The following is a 14,462-nucleotide window of genomic DNA, read 5'->3' as shown; positions in this document are numbered from 1 at the left end:
TTTTAAAAAATAATTTAAAGGTAAAGTGCTTGAAGTAAATAAAATGCTTGGTTCATAATAAATGATACATAAATTTTATTAAAGAAAGCAAATTTTATTATAAGAGGCCATTGCTAATAATAACAATGCATACCCAATGAAGGTATCTCTATCACTTTCAAATGATGGATTCCAGTGTGTCCCCTCATTGGTCAAGCATTGCTTACAATAGATGAAAGATAAGACAGAGCAGCAGGAAAGCACCAGATACTGGATTGGGGCTTTTCAAAGAAGAGCAAAAAAACTAAAGATGAGGAAAAAAGCTCTTCTCCTCTTTGTTTGTTTGATTCCTATAATCAGTAAAGATAGGCACTCTTTGAACTCCCTACTTTCATTTTTGCCCCATGAGCCTGGCAATCAGAAGGTCCCAGTTTGTATCTCTGAGTAAAATCTTCCCAGCATCACTTGCTAACTGAGTTTGAGTGAGCCTTGAAGATGTAGCACAAATCTGTCAGCTTTCATTAACACTAACCTACACTGCCAATACTGGTGTGCTTGCCCTGATTCCTCTGGTTTCAGCGAAAATTGACCTCTCAAGGAATGACAGTGTCTTTCCTGTGTACCCTTCTGTGTACCCTCTAGAAAAACCTTCAAAAGACAACTGCTTTATCTACCTCCATCTCCTTACCACCTACCAGTTTCATACATCCTAGGGATTCATTTGTCTATTGAATGAATAGATCCATTTTAAGTTGTATAAGATAATTTTTATGAACACTAATTTATTTTATGCTTTATTTCTCCACACAGATTTTCCCTTTTTCTTCTATTTCCCACTATTTTCCCTCATATGAAAAACTACCTTCGACTCAGTCCTATAAAAGAATAATGAATAAATTTTAGTATGAACAAATGTACATTTCTTTTTAATTTTTTAATGTTTATTAATTTTTGAGAGAGAGAGACTATAGGCCAGGGAGGGGCAGAGAGAGAGGGAGACACAGATTCAGAAGCAGGCTCCAGGCTCTGAGCTGTCGGCACAGAGCCTGATGTGGGGCTTGAACCCACGAACTGTGAGATCATGACTTGAGCCAAAGTCAGACACTTAACAACTGAGTCACCCAGTCACCCCTGAACAAATGTACATGTTTTAAGATAAAATAAAAAATTAGAGTTTAAGGGTGACTGCCTTAAATCATTTTGGATCAAGTTTACATGAATAAAATTAACTGAGTTTATATATTTAGAGCTTCTTAAATTTCTTCACCATTATGGACTTATAGGCCTCACAGTAACTTAGTTTTCTATTTGTATCAAGAAATCCAAAATATTCAAACCATCTCTAAATATCAGCAGTTTTACTTTGCACATGAGATGACATGGATTTTGGTCTACTTGGAGTATTTCACTTATCATCGTTTGGAAAACTTCTAAAGCCTTAATGTAATTGTTTTTCTTATCATAAACATCCCCAGAAGTATGCTGTCTCTATTGTAAGGGTAAAAAACAAAGCATTTTTCATCATCCTGATCATTTATTTAATTTTTTCTCAGTCTTTAAATTAGGAGTGCTTTCATGGGAGCTATTAATAAGAAATAGACCCCAAATTAAGGAAGGGCTAGTAGTGCTTCTTTCAGGCATTAAGCCTAGATTACATATATATATTCATTGATTTCATCTATTTTTGTATTGATTGAATTTCTAAAATTTTACTTGTCTGGTTATCTCCAAATTGAAAGTTTGCTTGGGGTAAGAACTTTACTTTTCTTCTCTCCATATTACAAGTTTTAAAGATGAGGAAGCCATGTTTGGCGAAGGTGTATAAGAAGAACAATTAGAGGGGGAAGTGGCATGCATTAAAGCATAAAGAAAAAGTTATATATAAGAATGAGAAATAGATGGACTTGCCCAGAGAAAATTGAATAAGCTGAGACAAGGGACACTTAGATGGTATGCCAGCTGACAAAGAAATATGAAACCAAAGAGATATTGATCCTGAGGCATGGCTCACTGGATCACACTACAGCCTTTTTACACTTAGAGTGATGATCGCTTCTCGGCCTTTTGGCTAAGATCAAGTGTACACTTAGAGTGATGAGAATATTTGCAACTTTGGCTTAGAGAGTGCTTGTGAAAGTTAAATTCTTTGTGTCTCTATTAATCTACTCTCTCTTCATATTTTTAATAAAAGCTAGATTAATAAATTGAATTAAATATGACACAGTATAAATATTTTAACATTGAAATATTATTTTTTAAAATAAATTTCAAAATACACAGCCAGGAAAATCAATCATATGCTACAAATAATACTACTATGCGAAACCTAGTATTTAGAAGACAGTAATGATATCTTTATTATTTGGGTAAGGTGATTTTGTAAGAATTGGCCATCACTCACTGTAATACTTCTAAAAAATGACAGGGACACACCTGGCTTTTTCCTAAGGGAAACTTGTCTTTGATTTCACTCCTAAGCTAACGGAAGTGAATCTCTCTACATGCCCATATCATCTGAATGGCTTTTTGTTCAAATTTGGTGAAATAATCTATTATTAAATTGATTTTTTTCAAATGCTATTTCAACTTAGGAAACTTCAGTAGCTCACTATATGTGTGTATGAGAGTGTAGGTGTTGAAGAGGAAAGGAACAGAAATCAATTATTTTCAACTCCTGAGTTTTTACTGTTTACTTAGTGGGCTGGATACAAATATACCCCAAGATTCCTAAAAACAAATGAATTGAGCTAATAAGTATTAGACTTGAAAAGTAAAACTAAATACTGCCTGGCATTTATAAACTGCATATGTGTAGTTTTTAAGGGTAATATTCCTAAAACCCCATTTATCAGCAGAGTAAACTGATCCAACCTAGAGCTGTGAAGAGAGTATGAATAAAACAGATTTCCTGTTGAAGTTGCAAATTACATGCCAACAATGAAGCTAAGCTTTGCAACTTAATGCCCTTGTTCTAAGTGAATACTTAAATCCTACTAAGAAATATTAAAGAATCTCCATAGATTCAAGATCTTAATGGAAAAGGGGTAGGATAAGGGGTTGAATGATTTGTAGCTTTCGCCAATTTCGCAGGCATAAATACTCCCACCATGGTCAATTTCAAGCTACCAACATGAATTCGCAGATGTGGCATTGAGAAGGAATGCACAAAACCAGCTCTCATGAGTCAGTGCTAGCCTTCTCCAACACACCACTGAAGCTTCTTACCCTGATGTTCGGATAGATTAAAGCCAGATGTCGGGTCAAAAAAAACACATTTCTGGATACAGATTTCAATTTGTGTAATTGTAATAGTCATTATGTGAATGTTTTTACTGGGTAAAGAAACAAGGGTATCCTGGCCGTCTGTACTTTTACAGATGCTACCGGGAGACCATGAAATCTGGAATATGCTGTAGGTGCCAGTGCACATGAATTGGATAGTGTAGTGAGAAGTAAAATCACAGTTTTTGGAATATCTGTGATATCTCATGACAGCTGGTTGGATGTTCCCTTGACGACTGCTCTGGCTAATCAAGGGTGTAAATGAAGTTCCTGCTCCAGCAGTCCTCAGGAATCATTGCAGATTCTTTCTTTAATATCAGTGCTTCACAGGATAATGGCTCGGTTTTCTCAGTAATTTATTATTCAGGCTATTTGGGCTATCTGTCAGTCAGAAGAAAGGCTAAATAAAATAACCTAAAGCCAATGACCATCTCGTGACAATTATCTAGAGACAGGAAGTCCTCGTAACAATCACCTATCAGACAGAGTTCAGGCAGCATTCCTTGTACAAACTGTGTGGCCAGCCTAGCCAACACTTCGGTGCTCTAAAAAGGCATGCTTCTAGGAGCTTCTGGTGTGTTTACGTTGTTCTTGCTTGGCGAACGGCCTAACAGTGATTTTTGTGTCTGATCTTTTTTTACACTCATTTAACATATAGATTGTGCTGAGTCACACTGACAACTTCAAGCTGTATGGCTGTGTTGATAGGGCTGTATGAAATCTTCATGCTCGTAAACAGCATCTTCTTAAATTTGCCCACACAACCATGACAATCACATTAGATACATCACTGGTAAGGAAAGTTGTATGTCTCTGGACAGTTTCATCCATACTGCCTGATGTATAATCTTTTAAATATATTTTACCATGTTTTCCTGTTGCAAACAGGGAGCTAAAACAATCACACTGTCAATTAGATCCTATCTGTGGGGACCAGATGCCTTTCAGTGCTTCCCATCTCTGCCATGTACCTTTACTGCCATCTGCTGATATGAGTCTCCCATCTCAGCTATTCATATGCAGAGCTAACTCTCCCAACTCCCGTGAAACTTTGAGCTGAATATGGAGATCATAACTGCTAACAATTGAGGTTAACTTCTCTCAGTACAAAGTCTAGCCTGAAAGATTCTTCTGATGAAAGTTCCAAGCTAGAGCTTAATGTGAATGCTATCCATTCCTTTCAGAGTAGTACTTAACATTTGATAAACATTAAGGCTGGTTATTTTGGGTCAGAATAGTTATATACTGTCGATTCATTCAACTGCTATCTATATTAAAAGTTATCCACATAGAGAACTTGTTTTTATGTTCATTTTTAAAGTCTAATTTAGGTAAATAAAGAAGTAAACCTACTAGCAAAGTTAATTCATGTCCAAAATTTAAAATAGACAAGCTAGCCTCATTGCTGGTTAATAGCCAAACCTACTGAGTACTAAGAGAAAAGGACATATTTTGTACCTGTGGAAGGGTTCAATATTTCCATCAACTTTGCAGTATTCCCTAGAAGCAGTTGATGTTGTTCAGTTATGTTACTTTTATATCATGGCTTAAAATTCTATAGCTACTACAATTATGCATGAACTATGTTTGTGAGCCTTCAGTATAGCACTATATTGGCCTTTAATTTCATTTCATTTAATTTCATTATGGTATAATGCCAGTGACTCATATAACTCCCAGATTTGACAGATCAAACATAGGTACCTCAGAGAAGGAAAAAAAAAAAATCTGTACTTCCTATTTCTCTCTGGAAGAAAAACAAACCACTTTACTTATGTGCTTTTGAAATCTGGCACTGAAAAAAAAATGTGAGATAGATGCATTGAAATGTGAAAACATTCTCTCTCTCTCTCTCTCTCTCTCACACACACACACACACACACACACACAAACCCGAGATGGAAAAAAACAAAGAAATTAGTCCTTCCAAATTTAAAAGCCTGCAAAATTATCAAGGCACCTTCAATTGGCTTGTTTAATTTTCCTTCACTCTGCCCCTCACAGATTAAAGATAACTTTCTATTTACATGGCCCTTCAAAAGTTAGGACTCAGAGCACTTGGGTGGCTCAGTTGGTTAAGCATCTGGCTCTTGATTTGGCTCAGGTCATGATCGAATGGTTCAATTCGTGAGATCAAGCCCTGCATCAGGCTCTACGCTGACATTGCAGATTGTAGAGCTGCTTGAGATCCTCTCTCTTTCCCCACGTGTATACAATCTCTCTCCCCCTCTCTCTCTCAAAATCAATTAAAAAAAAAACATTTTTAAAAAGTTAGAACTCGATTTGATCTTTATTGTTGTTTTTTTCTTATTGTAAAAAAAAGTGAGACTTCTCATCAAGATGACTCTGTAACATCACACTTTGAAGTTCCTCCTTAGTGTCAAACACATAGCAAGAATATAGAAAATTTTAATATACACAACTGAAAATATAAAGGCAGTTCAAAAACAAGATAAATATCTCCCCAGATAAGAAACAGACAAAAATACAAAGCATCAAAAGCTAAGACTGCAGGCCTGCCAAGATCTGGGTCTAAAAACAGGGAAGCTCAGCTCCTTAAGGGACTTAAACTACTCATTCAAGTATACATGTGATATCTCTATCTATCTATCTATCTATCTATCTATCTACCTACCTACCTACCTACCTATATATCTATCTGTCTTTCTGTCTTTCTTTCTTTCTATTTATCTATCTATCCACAGAGAAAAAAAGAGACTGACCTCTGGGATTCTGACTTTTAGCAAACTACCAGCCTAGAAAGAAGACAGAAGACCAAGCATCATGAGGAGAACTGTACCAAGCAATCTTTTCAGTTTTGAATGGACTGATGGATACCTTCAATATCACCATAGAACAAAACTGCCAAATATACATAATCCAAGATTCAGATATAGATGCTCTGAAGGTCAGGTAGGGTTCTCACTAGGCAAGCAGACATGGGTTACATCAGATGAGCATAACAAGGAAAACAGAAGCGGGGAGAAAGAGAGAAAAAAAATGCTTCTCACTGAAAAGGAGCCAGCACAGCACAGGATCAGAACACACAGCAATGTTAAGAAAGGAATCAAGGAAATCAGCAAGTGGAACATGAACCACTCTGGATAAAATCACTTTTATGGAAATGTCTAACAAAAACTTTAAGTATTTCTGGGATGCTAGAAAACATCACTGAAGGAATAACTCATCTTAAAGGAGAATCTATAAAGGAAAAGCAGGCATAAATTAAACAAAAATTATGAAAAAGATTCAAAATCCTAAGGAATAAAAGATTATATTCATCAGAATTTAAAACTCAGTGGTCAGAATAATGGTCTGAATAATGGTCCTGGAGACTGCTGAAGAAAAAATGGGTGCCTAGAATGAATACAGGGCAGAGAAATTAAGGAAGTATTTTGAAGAAGTGAAAGCAAAATTAAGAAATTTAGAAAACAATTTAATAGGCTTCTGAAAAATGTCTAGCATAAGCTCTTGAAGAAGAGATTTCAGAGGCTGTCAGAAAGCAATACAGTTGATCCTTGAACAACATGGGTCTCAATTGCATGATCCACTTATATGACGATAATTTATGTTATTTCCTCTTATGATTTTCTTGATCACATTTTTTCTCTAGCTTAGTTTATTGTAAGAATACAGTATACAACACATATGACCTATAAAATATATGTTAATTGGCCATTTATGTTATCGGTAAGACTTTTGGTCAACAGAAGGCTATCGGTTAAGCTTCAAAAGCTATATGTGGATTTTCAACTATGCAGGGCAGAGGCGGTCACCCCCAACCCTGTGTTGTTCAAGGGTCAACATACCTAGCAGAAAGATAGTTTACCTGGAAAGCAAGCATGAAATCTTGGAGAACAAAAATGTCACTAATTTTTTTTTGTTCTTTTGTAAATAAAAACTGAATTTGTTTTTTTTTTTTATAAAACTGAATTTTTCTTTTGAGAATTTTTTTTTAATTACTGTATGTTCCATGTCCAAAATATGGAAAATACAAATAGGCAAAAAAAAGACAAATTCAAAATCATCCTCATTCTCAGCATGCACAGATAACCACTGTTAATATTAACAAATGTAGATCTAGTATTATCTCTATGCATATTTTTATAAAAATGGTATATCACTCAAACAGTCTTTGCCTCTTTTCCTATTCTAAACAAATATTTTTCTATGCCATTAGTTAATATTCTATAACTTCTGTTTAAGAACTGCATCACATCCAATTATATCAAAGCACTTGAGTGAACAATCCATTCTCCGTCATTTATATTCGTACAACCCTTCCCTTGGTTTTGGATACTCTGAACTTCCACTTTGAGCAGGCTCTTCTAAAATTTGTTCTAAAAACAAATTATCTTTCCAAATCAGAAGTTTCTGCCAAATTGTTTAGTCTATCTAAAGACTATAAATATAAAGAACAAAAATGTTAAGGACACTGGGGAAAAAAGTCTGTTTCATCAAATTTTAGTTTTTAAGATAATGCAACCTGAGTATTTGATTTTGAATCCCATTATAGGCAATATTAGTAGAAGTAGATGAACACTTCATCTTGACTGTGTAATTTATTTTCATAAAAATCTCTTTAGAGATCCCTGTCTAGTCAGCAAATAATTGCTTTAACTTTGGATTTTAATATTAGCACTGAATGATTTATGTACATTAAATAATGTGATTCTCGCTAACCATTTATGCACCAAGAATGATTATCTCCCTTCTGTGGATAATCACACTTTAGGGAAGAAAGGTTAAGTGGTTTGCCTATGATCACTCAGCCAGTCAATGGATTATCTCAAACTATGATCCTGAAGTCTTTAAATCATTAGACTTGGCTGGCCTCAGCAACACTTGAGAGGCAGACGGGATATGTACGCCTCATATGATTTATGTAGCATAATGTCTAAATTTGTTTATAGAGCATTTTTCATTGCTTATCATACAGTTTGGTCTATAAGCAAAAATGAGATATTATAAAAATGAACATGATAAGAATCTACATGTGAAAAGTCTCTGGTGGAATCAGAGCATCGATTTCCAAAATAGTGCATAAACCAAGCAGACAATAGAATCAACCATTCAGTGGAAGGGTCAGGGGAAGAAAAAAAGGAAGTAAGAGAAAGAAAAATAGGGTAGGGTAGCTTCCTTCTATGGTACTGAAGTTCATGGTTAGATTTTAAGAAGCTCTGAATGAAACAAACAAAAAGAGATCTTACTACTTCTTAATAAGGACATGTGCATTCCCTGAGAACAATTTCCTGCATCTCCAGTATAAAGCATCTGTACAGGACTACCTGCCCATATCAACTCTAATGACAAATATGCTTCATGTATCATTCACATATCACTACAATATACAATTCACACAAATGGGACACTGTAGAGGTTATTTGTAGAATTTAAACATTTTCAACCATTATCTGATCAGAATTAGAAGTGACCTTGATAAACTGGAGCAGAGGCCAAAAAACTAGGTGATAATGTATTAAAGGGCCATATCAGATTTGTATTTCTAGGTGAGGAGGAAGAGGAAACAAGCATGACCACTATCCCTTTTTGGATCAAGGGAGGGTTGGTGGGGGCAGGAAGTTTTGGTTTGCTTTTTGCATTCAACTTAGACCCCAAAGTTGATTTAAAAAAAAAATTAATGATTTAACTAATGATATTTAATAAAACTGACTGTTTCATTTAAACATAGAATTACCAACTGATCCTGGTTTATGAGGCACTTGTAAATCTGGTTTTAGCACTCAGAAATCCTGCATCCTGGAAAAACATCTCAGTCATGTGCAAACTGGGACATTTGGTCAAAACTGAAAATGAAAATTAGATGTGTTCATTGTCCAAAATTTAGAAAACACAAAAAAGCAAAAGTTAGCATTAAAATCATACTTTCACTATGCAGAAATCTCCACTGTTAATATTAGTAAATGAATTGCTGAAATCTCTATGGAATAGACTTCATAATAATACAAGTTACTATTCTTACATGTGGCAAGTGACAGGGTATTAATATTTGAGTTGTCTTTTAAAATTCTATTTAATTTTATTCCAATTATTTTAATATGTGTACCTTTTTATCTGATTGCATCACTCTATATTGTGTATTGGTCATTTCTGCTATTCATTGTACAAATTCCCATAACCTTATACTTTTCTTTATCTCTGAGACACACTACCAGCCAGTACATTAGCAGCATGCTTTCTGAGTCCTGATAACTATATCACAGTGTAATCTCACTGCTCAAGGGTATGCAGCCTTTCATTTCTTATTCCATTTCTATTTCCCCTGGAGGCCAGGGAGGGGAAATTTCTACCTAGGCAGGTTTGCATCATTTAACATTGCTGTTACTTGTCCAACAGTCTCCTATTTGAGTGAGACCATATGTCGACCACTGTTAGCACTTAAAATTTATTACTACCTACTTATACAGAAGCTCTTTTGGTTTGGGGGGGGACATTAACTTCCTGAGAGTGTTTCAATCCTGATTTATAGACAGAAAGAGAGAAGGAAAATAAAATTTCAGTGTTAGAAAAGAAATACATCTTTTATCTATCCTAAAATGTTCACACTTGGTTGAGGCCATATTTCAGGATTATTATGATCCAGAAAGTACCTCTCTCATTGAAGAACTACCTACCATCCATGTGCGAAGTTATGCAGTTCTTGCCAGTAACACATACAATAATGGCTTCTTCTATTTTCTTTCAGTTACACAATCGCTGTGGGCAGCTCTCAAAGTGTGTGTATGATTGAAATGACTGCAGATGGAAAACCTCCAATACTGAAGAAAAACACAGAGTTATCCCATGTGTCTCAGGTAGTTATGCAAATATCCAGTTCCAGACATTACCAAGTGTGCTCTCAATATTTCAAATAAGTACTTATTTTTAAGTTACTAAATACGAATCATATTTCTTTATTAAACAGATTCCTTGTAAAAGCTCTCAACAAAACACCAGAATAGTCATCCCTGATACTTTAGGTATAATTAAATATATTTAATAACTGCCTGTCGCTATAAAAGTTCTATTCAATTTAACAAGAAATTGATTTTCCTCTCACACTTTGCATAGAATATATTATGCCTGATAAAAAACACAGCAAGAAAGATTAACAAGATACAAAACAGTGCTTAAAAACACATTTTTATAGGCTATAGTGCTTGTATTAAAAAGTCCCTTCTCAGAGAATGTTTCTTAGAAACATTGGATGAAGCAAAATTGAAAGAAGAGAGGATGGATGGTTGTCCTTCCAGAGACCAGGCAATTTGCTGAGTTCTTTTAATTTTAATGATGTGGTTGGTTACATGCTTCTTAGTATGACTTTATAGAAATACATTGAAGATAAAGAATTCCTGGTTCATTTGATCATCATGGAGAGTTAATCTGTATAATTAGAGTTCCAAAGTGCTAATTTTGGTGCACATTAAAGCTGGCAGTGTGGAGGGCCCTAATGAATTGGAAATTTCATTTTATTTCCATTTTTTCTATGTAGCTTTTTCTCGTATTGAGCATATACAAGCATCCTAAAGAAGCACATAAGAATAGCTAACATTTGCATAAGCACATTACATTTTCCAAATTATGGCTACATATTTTATCTCATCAGGTCTTCACAAGAACACTCTCAAGTAAGAATGGTTATCTCTTTTACAAGATAGTATCTTATAAAACTATTACACGTCCAAAATGTCATGGTGATAAGGAAAGAGATTTGATCCCAGATTTTCTGATTCCCACGCTTTTTTTTTTTTTTTAGTTCTTTTGTAATGTACTTAATTTTCTGCAACAGATTCAGAACTGTTTAGTGGATTGTTATGGTAAGAATAAAATTGGTTTTGTTTTGACCAAAAAAAAAAAGAGACAAACAAACAAACAAACAAACAAAACAGACTCTTGAATACAAAGAACAAACAGGAAGTTGCCAGAGGGAAGGCAGGTGAGTGAATGGGTGAAATAGATAAAGGGGATTAAGAGTACACTGTTCATGATGAGCTGTGAGTAGTGTATAGAATTGTTGGATCATTACTTTTCTTTTTTAATATTTCTATTTATTTTTGAAAGAGAGAGATAGACAGAGCACAAGCTGGCGAGAGACAGAGAGAGAGAGGGAGACACAGAATCCGAAGCAGGCTCCAGGCTCTGAGCTGTCAGCACAGAACCCAACATGGGGCATGAACTCACAAATCCTGAGATCATGACCTGAGCCAAAGTGGGCCACTTAACCAACTGAGCCACCCCGGCACCTCATCTTTTCAATAAATACTCAGTGGAATTGCTGGATCATAGGTACTTCCATTTTTAATTTTTTGAGGAACCTCCATACTGTTGTATGTAGCAAGTGCACAATTTTACGTTCCCACCAACCACACACAAAAGTTCCAGTTTCTTCATATCTTTGTCAACACTTGTTACATTCTGTTATTTTTTTATAATGACTACCCTAATAAATGTGAGGTGGTATTTAATTATGATTTTGATTTGCATTTTCCTGAAGAGTAGTGATGTTAAACATCTTTATTATATATCTTTTGGTTATTTATATGCCTTTGGAGAAATGCCTTTTCAAGTCCTGTGCCAGTTTTTCAATCATCTTATTTGTTTTTGCTTTTGAGGAATAGGAGTTTCTTGTTTATTCTTAATATTAACCCCATATCAGCTATACGGTTTGCAAATACTTTCTCCCATTCTGTAGATTTCCTTTTCATTTCATTGATTGTTTCCTTTGCTGTGCAGATGCTTTTTCATTTGACATAGTCCCTCTTGTCTATTTTAGCTTTTGTTGCTTATGGTTTTGGTGCTTTCTCCAAGAAATCATTTGTTTTTCAGCGTTCTACAGTTCCCCTGTTTCCTTATTATCTTTTCTCTGGATGTTCTAGCCATTATTGAAAGTGAGATATTAAAATCTCATATTATCATTACACTGCGGCCTATTTCTCTCTTTGGTTTTGTGTTTGTTTCATATGTTTGAGTGTTTTGATGTTGAATGCATATACATTTATAATTGTTATATCTTCCTGGTCAGCTGACCCTGTTTATCATTATACAATTGTCATTTGTCTCTTATGACTGTAGATGACTTGTCTGTTTTGTCTGAATAACTATAGCCATTCTTTCTCTTTTTTGGTTACCATTTGCATGAAATATCCCTTTCCATTCTTTCACTCTCAGCCAGTATGTGTCTCTAAATCAAAAGTGAGTCTCTTGTATACAGACTAAAGTTAGATCTTGGTTTTTTTTTTTAATTTTTTTTTATCCACTCAGTCACTTTATGGTTTTTGATTGGGAGTTTGGTCCATTTACATTTAAAGTAATTATTGATAAGTCAGTGGCAAGTTGCTATTTCCATTATTTAGTCTTATAGCTCTTTTGTCCCTGGTTTTCTCTCTTGCTCTCTTCCTTTGTTTCACTGATTTTTGTATATACCTGTGGTGTGTGTGTGTGTGTGAGTGTGTGTTTGTGTATAAACCATACTTTGATGCCTTTTTCATTTTCTTTTTTGTATCTTATATGTATAGTGTCTCTGTGGTTATTGTAGGGCTTACATAGAACATCTTACAATCATAATAATGTATTTTAAGCTGATAGCATCTTAACTTAGTGTTGCTCTAATCTATATATACACCCTTCCCAAACAGCTTTATATTTTCATATGCTTTCATGTTGCTGTTTAGTACCCTTTCAACTTGATGGACTCCCTTTAGCATTTCTTGTAAGGTAGAGCTAGTAGTGATAAGCTTCCTCAGCTTTTTTTTTATTTGGTTCATTTTCATTTTTTTAACTTTATTTTATTTTGTTTTAATGTTTTTTTAAAATTTATTTCTGAGAGAGAGAGAGAGAGGCAGCATGAGCAGGGGAGGGTCAGAGAGAGAGGGAGATACAGAATCCAAAGCAGGCTCCAGGCTCTGAGCTAGCTGTCAGCACAGAGCCCGACATGGGGCTCGAACCCATGAACCGTGAGATCATGACCTGAGCCGAAGTCGGACACTTAACCGACTGAGTCATCCAAGCACCCCATTAACTTTATTTTAGAGGGAGATAGAGCAAGTGCACACACATGAGCAGGGGAAAGTGGCAGAAAGGCAAAGAGAGAGAGAGAATCTTAAGCAAGCTCCATGCTCAGCATGGAGCTGGAAGTGGGTTTCATTCCACAAAGCCAAAATTAAGAGCTGGACACTCAACCAAATGAGGCACCCAGGTGCCTCTCTCCTTCATTTTTAAAAGGCAGTTTTGCCAGATATAATGTTCTTGTTTGGCAGTTGGGGCAGGGGGAGGAGGTTGAGCACTTTGTATATATCATCCCACTCCCTCTGGCCTTGAAGATTTCTGGTATTGAATCCATTGATAGTCCTATGGGCCTCCCTTTTTATGTGGCAAGTTTTTTTTTTTTTCCTGAATTAATAATTCTTTGACTTTTGACAATTTGATTATGTATCTTGGTGTGGACTTCTTTAAGTTCTTTCTTGTAGTAGTTATTTGGACTTCTTAAATCTGGATGTCCATTTTCTCCCCCAGATTTGGGAAATTTTCAACATCTTTTTGTTGTTTTAATTCAGCTATAAATGTTTGTCTTCATTCCAACTAAAAGAATCAAGTAAGAAAATGCTTGAGTACGTAAAGTTAAAATTCTCATGTGTATTAACAGTCATTATATCTTCAAGTAAGTATTCTGCCCTTCTCTGTCTTCTCTTTCTGAGACACCCATAATGCATCTATTGATCCATTTGATAGTGTCTTATAAGACTGTTAGGCTTTCCTCACTCATTTTCAATCTTTATTTTTCCTTTTGCTCCTCTAACTGAATAATTTCAAAGAAATCTACCTTTGAGTTTGTTGATTCTTTCTTCTGCTTGATCAAGTCTTTTGATGAAACCCTTCTAGTAATTTTTTCAATTTAGTTTTGTATCTTCAACTCCAGAATTTCTGCTTGATTCTTTATTATATATTCTCTTTGTTGATATTCTCATTTTCTTCATGCTTCATTTTCCTGAGCTCATTGAGCATCTTCATGACTGTTATTTTTCAGTCTTTCTCAGGTACTTCCATATCTTTAAGGTTGGTTGCTGGAGATTTAATTTGTTTCTTTGTTTTTTTCCCCATTTCTTCCTGTACATTGTAGAATTCATGGTGAGATCTACACTTTAGAAAAAAAAAAAAAAACAGACATCTCTCCCAGACATTTTTTTAGGAAAAAAACAGACGTC

General features: G+C 35.0%; 1 protein-coding gene and 1 pseudogene across 1 annotated transcript in view; both read left to right on the top strand.

The window, feature by feature from the left end:
* The window catches only part of EYS (EGF-like photoreceptor maintenance factor), a 730,244-nt gene that overhangs the window by 503,897 nt on the left and 211,885 nt on the right, over positions 1 to 14,462 (top strand). Inside the window, exon 10 of the mRNA XM_077769091.1 lies at positions 9,968 to 10,076. Within this exon, the coding sequence (XP_077625217.1) occupies positions 9,968 to 10,076 (109 nt within the window). The remainder of the gene's footprint in view (positions 1 to 9,967; positions 10,077 to 14,462) is intronic.
* On the top strand, positions 2,028 to 2,185 carry LOC144235560 (U2 spliceosomal RNA; annotated as a pseudogene).

This window comes from Crocuta crocuta, unplaced genomic scaffold (genome assembly GCF_008692635.1).
Source record: "Crocuta crocuta isolate KB4526 unplaced genomic scaffold, BGI_CrCroc_1.0 scaffold205, whole genome shotgun sequence".
NCBI classification, from domain to species: Eukaryota; Metazoa; Chordata; class Mammalia; order Carnivora; family Hyaenidae; genus Crocuta; species Crocuta crocuta.
Note: the sequence above shows the minus strand (reverse complement) of the source record. Positions and strands in the feature narration are given on the sequence as shown.